This window comes from Hemitrygon akajei, chromosome 9 (assembly GCF_048418815.1).
Source record: "Hemitrygon akajei chromosome 9, sHemAka1.3, whole genome shotgun sequence".
NCBI classification, from domain to species: Eukaryota; Metazoa; Chordata; class Chondrichthyes; order Myliobatiformes; family Dasyatidae; genus Hemitrygon; species Hemitrygon akajei.
The window spans coordinates 140,122,661-140,140,507 of NC_133132.1; the positions used below are offsets into that span (position 1 = coordinate 140,122,661).

Genomic DNA, 17,847 nt, shown 5'->3' on the forward strand with positions numbered 1-17,847 from the left:
TTTAAATCGCACCTTACGTTGTTTGCAATGATTTTCATCAGCCAGATTTTTACAACTCTCACCATATCCTAATCCTTTATGATCCCTCATAACTCCAAACAAATCGCCTCTGTACTTCATAAGCTCAAAATCTGAAAATAGTGGGAAGCGTCTGCAGACTAGGCAGTATTTATGGATGGAGAAACGACATTAATGCTTCAGGTCAGTAAACTTTCATCAGAACACCTTGTGTGGTAACTTTGTTCTCTCTTCGCAGATGCTGCTGAATCTATTTGGCATTTGTGTTAGTATCAGGGATAACTTTTGAGATACCTCTTCCAAATTTATATTGTCATCTAATTTTCTGTCATCTTAACATCTCTACTGAATCTGTGTTGAACTAATTTAGTTCGACACCTGATAGCAAAACTGTTATAATTACTCAAACCGTATCTATCGTTGCAGATGGCCCCTTAATTGCTAGCCTTTGGATTCTGTCACTTCACTGAAAGCGATGAAATGACAAGCGAATGAATATTTTTTCCTTTTAAAACCGTAAAGGTAGAGAGTACGGGGGCGGAGATGGAATGACGCCACTGCACTCCACAGCCATCCCTGGAATGCGTGCTGCGCGTGCGCGGCTCGCGCGGGTGGGGGGGGGAACTGGTGTCGGTGATTGATGTCAATTCTTTCGAATCACAACAAGAGGTTTCACAAAATCTGTGCCACATCAGCCAATCTGGTAGAGGGAGGGGGGCAGCTCGGAACTGCCGCTATCAAGTTGGGTTAGAACGAGCTGAGAGAAACGGTCTGGAGCTGGGACCAGAGTCAGTGCAAGGAGGGAGGGGAGAAGGGCAGGGAAGGGAAGGGAAGGGAAGGCTCAGCTCGCAGCACAGCTGTGGCACCGAGATCCACTCACTAAAGCAACTGCACAGCTCTCACCCTGGACAAGTAAAATTAAAACCAGCAAAAAAATAAGAACCAGCCGGGGAATTCTACACGCAGAGGTTCAACTAGTCACTCTCTGCAGTATTTTCTGGATGTGGTTCCTCTCTTGTGTTTCAGTGAAAGAAAGCGACTGAAAAGGAAGGAATTCCGAGGGAGACGGTGAACATAACAGCATCTTCTACGCTCGAATGCACCGGAGCCCCGGGAAACAGGGTCGCTCTTTGCGCTGATGGTTTTCTCAGACACTGTGCACACTTGCTCGACTGCTTAGTCTTACTCGAAAGGCATGACAGGAGTTGTTGGAAACCGACCTTGGCTTTGAAAGTTGGAAGTTTCATTGGATTTGGGGGAAAAAAAGCAGCAATCATTTTATTCCACGTACTGCTCGCAGGACTTTCCACGTACTCACAACCTGTGTTGTTAATAAAATGAGGATTTTTATCACTGACGGTTGAGAAGAGGAACTTTGCATTTTTTTAAAAATGTGAATAATGTTTCTTACTTTGGAAACAAATATTTTGCGGTTTTCACCTGAATGAAGAAATTCTCATTTCTCACAAGTCTGCAGCTAGATCAGAGGGCGAGAGGAAAAAATGTTTCCTGTGTGGATAGTGACCTTGGCTTCGCCACCGACGAGAGCATAGGTATGAATAATTGAAAATAAATAAAATCAACGATATTGACTATTTCACATGACAGCTAGCAAAAAGGACACTAGCAACTTAAACGACCATAAAACGCCCACAACGCACACAGGATGACTATCAACATCTCAAAGAGTGGAAGAATGAAGAAGGGAAAAAGTTGTTCCTGATGACCGGTTCCTCCACCGTAACCCCCAGACTAGACCCAGGTACACAGTAACACGTGAAGTTATAACCGAAGTAGTACTTGAAGTTAATGATATGGCAATGAACATTTTAAGGTGTCTGTGCTTCCATAGGGAATCTATATAGTGTCATTTTTAACGTGTTTTCCCTGTTTTGTTTATTGTGTTGATAAGACACACGGGGGTCGAGTTGGGGCACATTAAGCTCATTTATTCCTGAGGATCCATGCAGTGGGAGAGTAATCCGTCTCGGGCTGCTCGCTGGTGTAAGCGACAGGGCGCCCAGGCAACGGCTGTGGCTGCTGCTCAGAGCCGGTCGGGGTATATTTCACCACGGGAAATCGATGTGGGCTGAGGGGTGGATGCAGCAGGAAATGAAACGCCATTCCTCGCCTTGGCAACCGCTTCAACATGGCGACAGCGGGCTCTGCTTCAGCACCGGCTGTAGAGTGGGGCACCCGGCCCTAGTACAAAACCCTCCACTGCGAGGCCCGGCCCCGCACTATCACCGGCTGCATTCCCGGACCCCACTCCACCCACAGCCCGGTCATGGTCCTGGCCTTAACCCCAGCCACCTGCTCCTGCCCCGGTCTCAGTCAGAGCCGCACAGCCGCAGGCCCCACGTTAATCACAGAACGCCGGCTATCGTTTAATTGACAGTTTCCCACAGATATCTAGAAATGTTTGCCTTTGAGACTAAACTTTTTTTATGTGAGATGCGTTGTAATAGAATTGACAGTTTGTGTGTTTGTCTGTGATAAGTAAGTGACTCAATTGCAAATTGTTTTTTTTTCCTTTCCTCACTTGCTTTCCTCAAAATGCCAGCGGCCACCCGCTTGCCCACATGCAGGCCAAGAAAAGGTATCTTCTAGTGTCATTCGGCGTCTGTCTTTTGCTGCTTTTCTACCTGAGAGGAGCGCGGTTCCGACAATCGCCCTCGCATTTATCCTCATCCTTGCCTGCGGATCATTTTCGCCACGATCTCGGAAACCAGGGTTCAGTCCCAATCAGACGCCTCTGGCCAGTGTGGATAAACGCACTGAATAGCTATTTCGGCTCCGAGGACGGACGAAGCGATGAAGAGGAGGCAGCCCAACTTGGCCTCAACCCTGGACTTTCCCCAAGGCAGAAGAGGGAGATCAAAGCGAACGTTTACAAGAACCGAAAATGCAGGATGGAGACCTGCTTCGACTCCTCTCTCTGCCAAAGAAACGGATTCAAAGTGTATATCTACCCGCCTCAAAAGGGGGAGAAAATTTCTGAAAGTTACCAGAAAATCCTTACGACTATCGAGGATTCTAGGTATTATACATCAGATCCGAGACAAGCATGTTTGTTTGTTCTCGGCATTGATACCTTGGATCGAGATCAGCTTTCATTTCAGTATGTTCATAATGTAAAAGCTAAAATTCAGAGTCTCCCATTGTGGAATGACGGGAGGAATCATCTTATATTCAATCTTTATTCAGGAACCTGGCCTGATTATACGGAAGATTTAGGATTTGATATCGGGCAAGCTATGTTAGCTAAAGCCAGTATCGGTATGGATAACTTCCGATCAAATTTCGATATATCCATTCCCTTGTTTTCCAAAGAGCATGCTCAAAAGGGAGGCGAAAGGGGCTGGCTTATGTACAACAATGTGCCACCCACAAGAAAATACTTACTAGTTTTTAAAGGTAAAAGATACCTAACTGGCATTGGCTCAGAAACCAGAAATGCCTTGTATCATGTACATAATGGAGAAGATATTATTTTGTTAACCACTTGTAAACATGGGAAGGACTGGGAAAAACACAAAGATGTCAGATGTGATAAAGACAATGAGGAATATGAAAAGTAAGTAATCTGCATTTACTCGTTATATAACATTTAAATAATGCAGCACCTGGTTCTTTTACATGGGATTGTAATGCAATTGATCACGTTGAAATGCTATGCTGCCATTCATATTGGGCATAATTGATAAATCTTTGTGCAAAGAGTAATGATTTTATTAATTTCAATCATTATTTCATAATATATGGTTTCTTGTGATGGATGCATGCATTTTCAGTCGGCTTTGAAAAGTGAGCTTCTGCTGAAATGTACGTAAGTGGTTACTTTGAAAGTTGCTTGCAACATTATGCAAGAGTAAAAATGTCAATTTAATGTTTGACAACATTTCCTTAAAAACAAGGTAAATTCATAAATGTGGTTTAAAATACTTAACGAAATAGCTGCATCATTATCCAATCGTTGTAGTGATGTCTGATGTAACTGGCATTTCTAATCATTTACATTATGTTAATTGTCTTTTGTTGTTATAGAACTTGCTTACTCTGTTGTATAGTCAGATGCCCGATTACATATTTTGTGTTTAAACTGATTTATGCATTGTGCTCTGTGTAATTTGAGTAATGCTTCAATTTACATGGTACCTGGTTTCACATTTTTGTAGTTGTGAATCCCTGCCTTCACTGCTGTGCCAGGAATATGCCATAAAGTCATGGTCTCTGTTGGTGCTCATGTAAGGTTGAATTATCACACTACAGTGGAGAAGGTACTCAGGAGGGCTGGTATTAGGCTGGCCATGCCAAGCCATGTATCCATCCCTCGGTTGCATAGTGGTTGGCAAATGAGCCAACCACAAATCATTTGGATCTTGTGGTGTCTCTCATCATCTTTTGGAGGAGATGGAAATTGATATCTCTCCTTTGTCTCATGCATAGCTCTCTTCAGTCCAGAGATTCGTCAATAGTAACAAGCTCAATGGCCAATGACAACCAGTGTTAAATCTTTAATCAAGGCTAATAATTTCATTATTTTGTACAGTCATATTTGAAATCATTTTATCAAATGTTGGTATCATATCCCAAACCCCTATTTTCTATTGATATCATTACTTGTTACATAGCTTCAACTTGCCTTCAAGAACATATCCACCGTGTAACCTGATATGTAACCCAGTTTTCCATGGCTGTTTAATTTCAGGTTATTTGAAAAGTCCTGAGTCAGAGAGTTATAGAACGTACAGCACAGAAACAGGCCCTTCAACCTATCTAATCCTTGTGGAACCATTAAAACTGCCTTACTTCCATTGACCTGCATCGAGATCTTGGCTCTCTATAGCCTTACCATCCATGTATCTGGCCAAACTTTTCTAAAACATTGAAATCAAGCTTGCATGCACCAGCTCTCTGGTAGCTCATTCCACGCTCTCGTGAGCTCTGAGTGAAGAAGTTTCCCTTCATATTCCCCTTAAGCTTTTCACCTTACACACTTAACCTGTAACTTCTAGTTGTAGTTCCACCCAACTTCAGTGGCCAAAGCCTGCAAGCATTTACCCTATCTGTACCCCTCTTAGTTCTGTGTACCTCTATCAAATTTCCACTCAGTCTTCTACATTCCAAGTAATAAAGTCCTGTCCTATTCAATCTTTCCTCATAACTCGGGTCTTTCAGTCCCGGCAATATCCTAGTAAATTTTCTCTGCACTCTTTTAAACTTATTTAGCTGATTAGCAGTCTTATGGTCTTGAAATGTTCAATAATCATGGTAGCCAAGTTTCGTACTTATTCTGTGGCATTAGTGTGGAAGTGTTATTGGAAGGACTGTGGAAAATCACTAACCTGTGTGCTCATTACAAAATAGCTTGCATTTGTTTAAACATTTACCATTGGATCGATTTATAGTAATACTCTGATTAGATAAATGGATATGAGGATTTGATTAGTACTGAAGTAAAGGAATCTATTAGTAATGCTATTATTAATAGGAACACAGAGGCCACTCAGCTCCTGGAACCATTTTACTAGGTTATATTGTAATTTCTTTTAACTTTAGACCTTCAGTTGTAGTTAGGACATTCACACCAAAATAAAGTGGTGTGTGGAAAATGAGAACTATCACAGAAATTGTTTCTCCTCTGTGTTTAATACGCAGAGGGTAGAGGTGAGTGCATGAAATAAATATTTCAAATTTTTTTTCTACTTTATGTGGGAGGGGAATTATTTCTAATTTGATTTCTAGCCAGATTAGGTCCAATTTTTAACATTTCGATCTGTTTTCTGGATCAACTATGACATTTATTTTCCCAGCTTTCCCTTTTGAAAATCTGTCTCATTAAAAATTGTCCAATAAGACAACTTCATAATCTATTGAATTCCAATAAATATAAACCACATATACATCACTTGAATTATAGTTCCAAGACCATTCAAACTTCTTGAGGTTGGTGCCCAAATATCCAGATAAGATCTGTCATGGCTATGTACTATTCAAGCATCACTTCCTTAGTTTCATATCCAAAAACACGTGCAAGCGCTCAATTACTCTTTTTTGTTTTTTACATGTGTATTACAGAGGATATTAATATGTAAATATCAGTCACAGCTCCCAGTCTCTTCTGAGTTTCCTTTCATCACAATTTCTCTTCAGAGATGGATTTTCTCATATTTCCTCACTTGTCACCTGCTACACTTCACACCCACAAACTCAGATTCTTCCTTTGTCATTGTGAAAAACACAATGCTGGAAATATGAAGTAAAATCAGAATATGCTGAAACTACAAATGAACTCTTGGGCTCCACACCATGATGGACACGTCAACCCTTCCTCTGCAACTTAAAATGTACTTGATTTCTAATGTTTTCTAATTCTGAGCTGAGATTTACTCTCTTTCTCCCTCCACCCAACCCTTGATATCTGCTGCTCATTTCTAGCATATTTTGTTCTATTCTATTTTTAATTTCCTTGTCCATGTATACTATAAGACCCAAGTTCATTATTAAAGTGTATCAGATGAAGCACAACACAATGAAGGTGTGTCAGGATAAAGAATGCCCTACAGTTCCCCTTGATGTTTTATCATGATTTAGCATACTGTGGGTTTGAGTTAGATGAGACTTGCAGCTGATGTGCTGACTATAAGTAATTTTAACTTTTGTAATGGGCTACATTATATGAATGCTGGATGACTGATGGGGGGGGGAGAAAGCAAGGGTAGGCAGCAAAAAAATCTTTGCTATTTCATCGAGCTAGAGAGGGCACTCTGGTTCTGTTCATCAGTACTAAACTAACATTTTAAAAAAACACTACTTTTTCCCTGGTGACTTTAAGGACTATTGATTAGGCAACAGGAGACCCAATAATACTTGGTGGAACATGCGCAGATCGGAAATGTTTGCAATAACCTTATTTCAGTATTGGATTGAGAGCTGACCACATTGGCAATTGTGGGCATATATTTATTTTTAAAAGGATCTAGCATTGAATTGTGCATTTGTATGGGCCCCACACAATTTAATTTCACATTGGAATTAAGGTCCCACTTCTGTTTCCTAATTCATCTGCTAGCTTGGATATGTGACTTGCTATTGCTTTTCCAAGTTATTTGCATTTGTGGTGTATTCTGTAAGTTAGAAAACAATACTCTTATTCTGAGTCTCCATCTCTCATCCTAAAAAAAACCTAAATATTGGAGGCTGGCATGTCACAAGGTTTATGAAGTTTATGAACATTTTATTATTGATTTATAATCATTTATACTGAATTTTGTCTAGTGTATTCTAGATACCTGTGTGATTAGAATGCACAGATAATCCTCTATCCATAGCCATCAAACTTCTCAAGAATTCAAGATTAGTTAGACCTAATGTCTCTTCACAGCTTCATGTTGACTCTGATTAGCTTGCCCAGATTTTCAGTATTTCTTCAGAAGTGAAGCCACCTGTTTTTTTTCCCACCATTGTTAAATAATAGAATGACAGTTGCGATTTCAATCTTTAATCCCATTAACTAAACGTGGAAGTGATTGGAAAATTTCTGATTAACCTATCCTGTTTATTATTGTGAAATGGATGCTTTGGTTTTCTTCAAGTATGTATATTTTTAAGTCCCATCATTTTACTACATTATAATTTTGACTAATATTTTGTTATATTTTTCTCTTCATGTTTAGCTTCTTGTGCCTCTAGTTTGCACTTTAATTCACAATGAAAACAATAGTTACTACTTGATGGATATATCACTCATTGTAATATTTCTGGAAATCATTAGTCACAAAGTAATGTAACACTACAGCACAGATACAGGCCCTTGACCCCATCTAGGCTGTGTCAGACTGTTATTCTGCGTAGTCCCATCCTGGGACCATAGCCCTCCATACCTTTCTTAACGATGTACTTATCCAAATTTCTCTTAAATGTGGAGATCGAACCCACATCCACCACTTCCACTGGCCACTCATTCCACATTCACACTACCCTTTGAGTGAAGAAGTTCCCCCTCAGGTTCCTGTTAAATATTCCCCCTTTCACTCTTAACCTATGACCTCTAGTTGTTACTCCTACCCAACTGAGTAGAAAAAGTCAACTTGCATTTACCATGTCTAAACCCCTCATAATTTTGTATATGTGTATCAAATCTCCCATCATTCTCCTATGTTTTAGGGAATAAAGTACTAACTTATTCAAGCTTTCCCTATAACTTGTCCAATCAACAGCCTTATAAACTTTACCTGTATTCTTTCACTCTTATTGTTTTTTTTCCCCATAGGTAGTTGACCAGAGCAACACACAATACTCCAAATTAGGTTCCACTATTGTCTTATACAACTTCAACACAACATACCAACTCATATACTCAATACTTGGACATTTGAAGGCCAACGTACCAAAAGCTCTCTTTTTACGACCCTGTATTCCAGGTCCCTCTTTTCTACTACACTGTTCTACTGTTCCCTGTGCAAGTACTACTAATTTGTCCTTCCAAAATGTAACGCCTCACACTTGTCTGCATCAAATTCCATCTGTAGTTTTTTTAGCCCATTTTCCCAGCCCATCCAAATCCTTCTGCAAGCTTTGAATGCCTCCCTCACTGTCCACTATGCCCCCAATCTTGGTGTCATCCGCAAATTTGCTGATCCAATTTACCACATTATCAGGCCCCTCCTGTAATCTGTGTACAGTGCATGTTTTGCCTCAATTCTATAGGCTTTGTGACAGTCTGCTGAGTAAATAAAGATGCAAAAATCCATTTAAGCTCTCCCCTGTCTCTTTTGTCTCCATGCTAGATGAACAAGCTGATCTTCAAGTTGATTAATTTTGTTCCTTGCTTTCCTTTTGTTCTTAGCTGTCTGACAATTCCCTTTCATATTCTTTATCATAAAACAGTTTTATAAGGTTTATTAGTATAAATTTAATTTGAGAAACTGAATGCTGTATTGAACTTTGAAGTAACTTCATAAAATTTACTACCTACATGTTTGGAAATATTTTCAATTGAATGATGCAAGTTTTGATTATTGTCCTTACCTTTGCTCCAGGAATAATATAACTTTGTCTAATGTTAATACTTCAATTTAAAATCTGATACTTGGATCCAGAATTATTGTGAGGTTGGAAGTCGATGCAGTTTAACTTACACCATTGGCATAAACTATTTGAAAGTGCTTTTGATACTGATCTGCAAATCAACATATCCCTTTGGTTACTCCTATCAAAGTCCTGTGAACATTGATATTATTGCTTTTATTATGCAAGTAAATTAAGTTTGATGCATATTTAAGGACATGTTTGCATTAATCTGATTCACAATCCTGGCCAATTCTTATTTATTAAATGAGGTAATTGATTAGTTTAGCAGCATAATTGGCTATCTGGAAGTGTCCTGAATTATGAGATTTTCAAACTGCAAATAATAAATGCTGTGACGATTAAAAAGAAATACTTTTGGAAACTGAGTGTGAAATTCTGTCTTTTGTTTCTGTTATATGTTATTAATTCTAAAGCTTATGTTGTTACAGTCATAGTGATGGTATAATGTAGCAGAGAAACAGGCCCACCAGCTCAACTCATTGATTCTGACCTAGATATCAATCTGCCTTTGTTTGGTCCATATCCCTTTTGGTCTTTTCTAACCATGTACCTGTCCAAATGGCTTTTAAACATAGTAAATGTATCCATCTCTACAGCTTCCTTTGCAGCTCTTTCTATATACTTGCCATTCTCTGTGTGCAACTGGGACCCTTGGGTCCTTTTTAGATGTTTATGATCTCATGTTGTATCAATGCCCTTTAGTTTCAGATTCCCCTGCCATGTGGATTTAGAGTATGATCATCCATCTTATCTATTCTCATTATGATTTTATATACCTCTATAGATGATCCTTCAGCCAGTAACACTTCAAGGGAAAATGTCCCAGCCGTTTGAACCCTTGAGTTCTGCTAAACATCCTTGTAAGTCTCTTCTGTACCCTTCCAAATTAATGACATACTACTTATAGCTGGTGCTTATAACACTCTTGACTGCATTGCAAAGAGATGCAAATGCTTTCTAGTAACAAAATGATAAAAATAATTCAATCAGTCAGTTGGAATCAATAAGCACTGAAGTAGCCCCTCACTCCAACTGGTTCATGCCCGCCAAGATAGTCACATGTGCCTATATTTGGCCCATAACCTTCTAAATGTTTCTTATCCATATATCAGGTTGTCAATTCATATGTGTTTAAGCAATTCTTAGAAATCTAATCGGGGATTTGAATTAACCTAGTGTTTAAAAGATAGTATGTGAATGATTCGACCAATATAGACATTTAAGATGAGAAGTGATTGACAAAGTGTACTCCTCTTAGTCCTTTTCCTTCTCAAGCTGTGTATCCCTTTTGCCAATCAACTTTCCAGCTCTTAGCTTTATCCCTTCCCCCTCCTGTCTTCTCCTATCATTTTGGATCTCCCCCTCCCCCTTTCAAATCTCTTACTATCTCTTCTTTCAGTTAGTCCTGACGAAGGGTCTTGGCCGGAAACGTCGACTGTACTTCTCCCTATAGATGCTGCCTGGCCTGCTTGTTCCACCAGCATTTTGTGTGTGTTGCCCTCTTGGTAAACGTTAGGTACAGTAGGCTCCTGACATTTTGGCTTTTAAATATTTTTCTACCTAGCAATTTTTACCCTACCTAGTGAAGACTACAATTTAACATTACCAAGATCAGCTCTGCAATTGTAATAGGGTTTTGACTTCAATTCAGAAGTACAGTATATTGTCTTGCTAATGCCAGGAGGATAGATTCATACTTCCAAACAACAACAAGACTAAATTGGGCTAACAGTCAACAATAAAGTAGCATCTGCTTGGCAATTTCACCAATTCCCAAAGAGTTTTCCCAACACAGATTATTAACTCTAGCTGCAACCTTTGGATTATCTAAAGCATAGTTGTATTTAGGGACTACTGTGAAGTTGTTGACAAATAATTTGAGAAGACTTCCATTCATAAAGCACCCAGTCATTTCTTCACAAAATATGCCATTAATGCAATTTCTCATGTGCAGTTATGAAGGCAAATTTTGACGATGACAGATTTAAGGTAAAATCATTATGATTTGTAAATCAACAGTCACAAGAAGTACTACAATCCTAAAGGCAATGCTAAATTACCATCACCTGCTACAACAAATAGAGGCTCTAAACAACAAGTATAATTGGTACTTCTCGCTGTGTTTCTCATTTATCATTTCAAGTAAAAGTAAATGTTATCGACAGCAATAGGCCAGTAACATATCTGTACAGTCTCTGGTCACTAAAACCATTATGAATGTACTGAAAGTCAAGACTGCAGATTCTGAAAATCTAAAAGGCAAACAAAATACTGGAAATGCTCAGTAAATCAAGCCACATCTATTGAGAACAGAAAAAGAATTATCATTGACAGAATAATTATTATTATCAAAGAATAATTATCATAGTATAATTGGTCATACCACTATAAGAAGGATGTTGAGGCTTTGGAGAGGGTGCAGAAGAGGTTTACCAGGATGCTGCCTGGTTTAGAGGGCATGCGCTATCACGAGAGGGTGGACAAATCTGGGTTCTTTTCCTCTGGAGTGTTGGAGGCTGAGTGGAGATCTGATAGAGGTTTACAAGATTGAGAGGCATAGACCGAATGGACAGGTGGTATCTGTTTCCCGGGGCTGAAATGTCTAATACCAGAGGGCATGCATTGAGGGTGAGAGGGGGTAGATTTAAGGGGGGGATGTGAGGGGTAAGTTTTTTTTACTCAGGGTTGTGGATGCCTGGTTGGTGCTAGAAACAAATACATTAGAGGCATTTACGAGATGTTTGGATAGGCACATGGAAGATGGAGGGATATGCACATGGTGTAGGTAGGAGGAATTGGTGTTAGAGTGTTTTTGATTTGGCTCAACACTGGGGGCTAAGTGGCCTGTTCCTGTGCTGTACTGTTCTATGTTCTAGAATAGTAAAGTGTCTTCAAACTGTAACATTAACCCTTTCTCTTCCTACAGACGTGGTCTGATCAGAGTATTTCCAGCATTTTCAATTTTTTGATTTTGAAAATATACTTGATGTGAAATAGTTTCTATGTTCCAAAATTTTATACAATTCAAATTAGTCTTAATACAAATATTTTCTTGTGTCTTCTGATTTGTTTAGACATTAAGACATAACATTACTAATATAAAGGCAGCATAAATGCAGATCGCCTATCCACAAGGGTTACTTTTGATATTTGCATGAATTAGTTATGGATCCACTTTATCACAATAATGAAACATGAAAAATCTTCTGTAAAACACAAAAAAAATCATGTCACAGTTACAAAAATCCATTTGAAAATTTTACTTTTTTTATCAACTTCAAAACTAGATTCAAACTTTAATAGGGAAAAGGTAGCAAAAGTCAAAATATTTATTTTTCCTTCTGTAAAATATGTACTTAAAGCAAAAGTTCCATCAACTAACCATAACGTTATTAAACTAAGACCGATGTATCAGTATGTACTTGCAGGAGAAGACAAACTTTAAAGCTTTTTATATAATATTTGTGACATAATTCCTGTTTCAGCTTTCAATTGAATTGGAAAATTCAAATGTTTTAACAATGTAAACTTTCTTAAAAAAATAGAGAACTCAAAAATGTAAAAACAGAAGTATTTTTTAAGTATAAATTGCAATGGAATGCAAAAGAAAATATACCAGCACTGAAGGTCAATGGAGATGGAATTCAATCTGGAGATTGAATTATTAGTGATAGAACTTGGAAGGTCAAACTTGAAGGCAATGTATAGAGTTATGGCAAGATTATTAGCAGTGTGGAGGAACAGAGGGATCTTGGGGTTCACATCCATAGATCCTTCTAAGTTGCCATGCAAGTTGATAGAGTTTGCAAGTTGAAGGCATATGATGTGTTGGCCTGAGTTCAAGAGCCATGTGGTCACATTGTAGCTCTATAAGACTCTAATTAGACCACACTTTGGGTTCAGTTCAGGTTGTCTTGTTATAGGAAGGATGTAGAATCTTTCAAGTGGGTGCAGAGGAGATTTATCAGGATGCTGCCTGGGTTAGAAAGTATGGCTAATAAGAAAAGGTTGAGTGAGCTAGGCTTTTCTGCTTGGATTGAAGAAGGATGAAGGGTCACTTGATAGAAGAGTATAAGATGATAAGAGGCATAGATAGTAGATCTGCATCCGAGTGTACTAAAGGAGGTGGCTCTGGAAATTGCGGATGCATGGATAATCATTTTCCAATGTTCCTTAGATTCAGGATCAGTTTCTGAGGATTGGAGAATGGCTAATGTTATCCCACTTTTTAAGAAAGGAGGGAGGGAGAAAACAGAGAACTATCATCCTGTCAGCCTAACATCAATAGTGGGGAAGATGCTAGAGTCCATTATTAAAGATGAAATAGTGGCATATCTAGATAGCAGTGATAGGATTGGGCTGAGCCATCATGGATTTACCAAGGGCAAATCAAGCTTGACTAATCTATTGGAGATTTTCGAGGATGGAACCAGGAAGTTAGACAAGGGAGATCCAGTGGATGTAGTGTACCTTGATTTTCAGAAGGCATTTGATAAGGTCCCACATAGGAGATTGGTGGGTAAAATCAGAGCTCATGGCATTGGGGGGAAGATATTGACATGGATAGAAAACTGGTTGGCAGATAGAAAGCAAAGAGTAACGGTGAATGGGTGTTTCTCAGAATGGCAGGTGGTGACTAGTGGGGTGCCACAGGGCTTGGTATTGGGACCACAGCTGTTTACGATTTACATCAACGATTTAGATGAAGGCATTGAGAATAACATCAGCAAGTTTGCTGATGATACTAAACTGGGTGGCAGTGTGACATGTGATGAGGATGTTAGGAGAATTCAAGGTGACTTGGATAGGCTGGGTGAGTAGGCAGATACTTGGCAGATGGCGTTTAATGTGAATAAGTATGAGGTTATCCACTTTGGGAGAAAGAACAGGAAGGCAGATTATTATCTGAACGGTGTAGAGAGGTAAGGGAGAAATACAAAGAGATCTAGGAGTCCTTGTTCATCAGTCACTGAAGGTGAATGAGCAAGTGCAGCAGGCAGTGAAGAAGTCTAATGGAATGTTGGCCTTTATTACAAAGGAAATTAAGTACAAGAGCAAGGAAATCCTCTTGCATTTGTACAGGGCCCTGGTGAGACCACACCTGGAGTATTGTGTACAGTTTTGGTCTCCAGGGTTAAGGAAGGACATCCTGGCTGTAGAGGAAGTGCACCGTAGATTCACAAGGTTAATTCCTGGGATGTCAGGACTGTCTTACGCAGAGAGGTTAGAGAGACTGGGCTTGTACACGCTGGAATTAAGGAGATTGAGAGGGGATCTGATTGCAACATATAAGATTATTAAGGGATTGGACAAGACAGAGGCAGGAAATATGTTCCAGATGCTGGGAGAGTCCAGTACCAGAGGGCATGGTTTGAGAATAAGGGGTAGGCCATTTAGGACAGAGTTAAGGAAAAACTTCTTCTCCCAGAGAGTTGTGGGGGTATGGAATGCACTGCCTCAGAAGGCAGTGGAGGTCAATTCTCTGGATGCTTTCAAGAAGGAGCTAGATGGGTATCTTATGGATAGGGGAATCAAGGGATATGGGGACAAGGCAGGAACCAGGTATTGATAGTAGATGATCAGCCATGATCTCAGAATGGCGGTGCAGGCTTGAAGGGCTGAATGGTCTACTTCTTCACCTATTGTCTATTGTCTATAGATGGCCAGCAGCTTTTTTTTTCCCAGGGCAGAAATGGCTAACGTGAGAGAGAATAATTTTAAGGTGATTTAGAAGAAAGTGTTGTGGGGTTGTCTCATGAAGTTTTTTTTACATAGGGTGGTGGGTGTGTGGAATGAGCTGCCAGGGATGGTGGTAGAATAGATACACTAATGACATTTCAGAGTTTCTTGGATAGGCAGATACATGAAAGAAAAATGGAGGACTACGTGGGAGCTAAGTGTTAGAATGATTAACTTGGGTTAAAAGGTTGGCAGAGCATTGTGGGCTGAAGGGTTGGTTTTGTGTTGAGGGACCAAAAAGGAAATCTATGTGTGGAGCTAGGGAGTATGAGCAAGATCCTAAATGAATACTTTTCACAGGATATGGGGGTTATATGGATATTTTGGAATATTTCTATCATGCAGGGGAAACTGTTAGAGTACTGGCACATATTGAGGGGAATAAGCCTCTAGTGTATGACAGAATCTGTCTCAGGATGCTATAAGGAAGAAAGTTCGGAGAGTGTTGTGACTCTAATGGTGAGTTTTGCATTGTTGCAAAAGGAAAGATGCCAGAAAGGAGGGGGGATGGCTACTATTACTCTCTTATTCAAAAAGAGAAGGAGGGATAATTCAGGAAACACTCATGAATAGTAGATAAATGATTGGAAACTATCCTAAGAGACAGGATTTATGTTAACTCGGAAAGGTGTGAACTCATTTGGAGAAGTTGGCATGATATTTTTGGGAGTACAAGATAATGAGAGACATTGTTTGTGTGGATAGTCGGAGCCTTTTTCCCCAGGGCCAAAACAGCTAGCACGAGAGGGCATAGTTTTAAGGTGCTTGGAGGTGGGTACAAAGGAGATATAACATATAACAATCACAGCACGGAAACAGGCCATTCCGGCCCTCCTAGTCTGTGCCGAACTCTTAATCTCACCTAGTCCCACCTACCCGCACTCAGCCCATAACCCTCCACTCCTTTCCTGTCCATATACCTATCCAATTTTACCTTAAATGACACAACTGAACTGGCCTCTACTACTTCTACAGGAAGCTCATTCCACACAGCTATCACTCTCTGAGTAAAGAAATACCTCCTCGTGTTTCCCTTAAACTTTTGCCCCCTAACTCTCAAATCATGTCCTCTCGTTTGAATCTCCCCTACTCTCAATGGAAACAGCCTATTCACGTCAACTCTATCTATCCCTCTCAACATTTTAAATACCTCGATCAAATCCCCCCTCAACCTTCTACGCTCCAATGAATAGAGACCTAACTTGTTCAACCTTTCTCTGTAACTTAAGTGCTGAAACCCAGGTAACATCCTAGTAAATCGTCTCTGCACTCTCTCTAATTTATTGATATCTTTCCTATAATTCGGTGACCAGAACTGTACACAATATTCCAAATTTGGCCTTACCAATGCCTTGTACAATTTTAACATTACATCCCAACTTCTGTACTCAATGCTCTGATTTATAAAGGCCAGCGTTCCAAAAGCCTTCTTCACCACCCTACCTACATGAGACTCCACCTTCAGGGAACTATGCACTGTTATTCCTAGATCTCTCTGTTCCACTGCATTCCTCAATGCCCTACCATTTACCCTGTATGTTCTATTTGGATTATTCCTGCCAAAATGTAGAACCTCACACTTCTCAGCATTAAACTCCATCTGCCAACGTTCAGCCCATTCTTCTAACCGGCATAAATCTCCCTGCAAGCTTTGAAAACCCATCTCATTATCCACAACACCTCCTACCTTAGTATCATCAGCATACTTACTAATCCAATTTACCACCCCATCATCCAGATCATTTATGTATATTACAAACAACATTGGGCCCAAAACAGATCCCTGAGGCACCCCGCTAGTCACCGGCCTCCATCCTGATAAACAATTATCCACCACTACTCTCTGGCATCTCCCATCTAGCCACTGTTGAATCCATTTTATTACTCCAGCATTAATACCTAACGACTGAACCTTCTTAACTAACCTTCCATGTGGAACTTTGTCAAAGTGCCAGGGGTAAGTTTTTTATGCAGAGGTGGTGAGTGTGTGGAATGGGCTGCCGGCAGCAATGGTGAAGGCGGAAACGATAGGGTCTTTTAAGAGACTCCTGGATGGCTACATGGAGTTTAGAAAAATATAGGGCTATGGGTAAAGCCTAGGTAGTTCTAAGGTAGGGACATGTTCGGCACAGCTTTGTGGGCTGAAGGGCCTGTATTGTGCTGTAGGTTTTCTGTGTTTCTATGTTTCTATTCATTATAGTGATGAAAATTTCAAATGGAAGTCTCCTTTGCAATGCAAGGTGCTTTGCTAGATTGTTGCCAAATGTAATGTTTTTTGATCTTGTCTATATTAGTTTCTTCTTTAGTTTTTGTGCAAAATTCCCAAGAAATTTTCGACCACTTCGCGCAATGGTTTTTGATATGGCTTTTTAATAATACAGTATTAATGGAGAGAATAGATTCTGATGCTTTGATTCATTTGGGGTCTTTGAATTATGACATTTTTTCAAACAATTCAGTCTAGTACAGTACTTAGATGGAATGCTACAGATAAGTTTGTATCTTATTTGTGGATGTAATGTGTTTTATTATGGTTCATCTCCACTTTTCAAAAAAGGTGAAATGAAGAGCTTAAAAAAATTATTTTACTTTTAAATGTAATTTGGGTTTGTCAATGAAGGAATGCAAAGTTTTAAAAAATTATTCTAGATCAGGCATCATTTAGAATATTCCATACAGAAACAAAAGGTGTTACAGTACAGAGGACATCTACTTGAATGAGGGATATCAGTTATGATGAATGGTAAGAAGAGTTAGGACAATTTTCTTCAGAAGTGGTAGTGTGATTCAGAAGGTAGCACATGATCTGAAATCTGAAATATTGAGTTGAATTTGCACACTAGATTGTTGAACACTGTGGCCTCTGATTGTAAATTTCACTTTTTTTGAATGGAACATTATCTGTGGTCCTATTTGCTCCCCAAATTTGATGTTGAAAACAATACTCAAGCAGCTTTAACAAAAAGAACTGAGGAGTTATCCCTGCTATCCTGG

General features: G+C 39.5%; 1 protein-coding gene across 2 annotated transcripts in view; it reads left to right on the forward strand.

The window, feature by feature from the left end:
• Nucleotides 1-85: 85 nt before the first annotated feature.
• The window catches only part of LOC140733582 (exostosin-1-like), a 453,577-nt gene continuing 435,815 nt past the window's right edge, over nt 86-17,847 (forward strand). The window contains exons 1-3 of one of the 2 annotated variants that reach the window (XM_073057124.1): nt 86-201; nt 1,045-1,780; nt 2,582-3,595. In XM_073057124.1, the coding sequence (XP_072913225.1) occupies nt 2,601-3,595 (995 nt within the window). In that variant the 5' untranslated portion in view covers nt 86-201; nt 1,045-1,780; nt 2,582-2,600. Of the gene's footprint in view, nt 202-818; nt 1,781-2,581; nt 3,596-17,847 lie in introns of those variants that run through there. The other variant, XM_073057122.1, reaches the window with a different exon arrangement.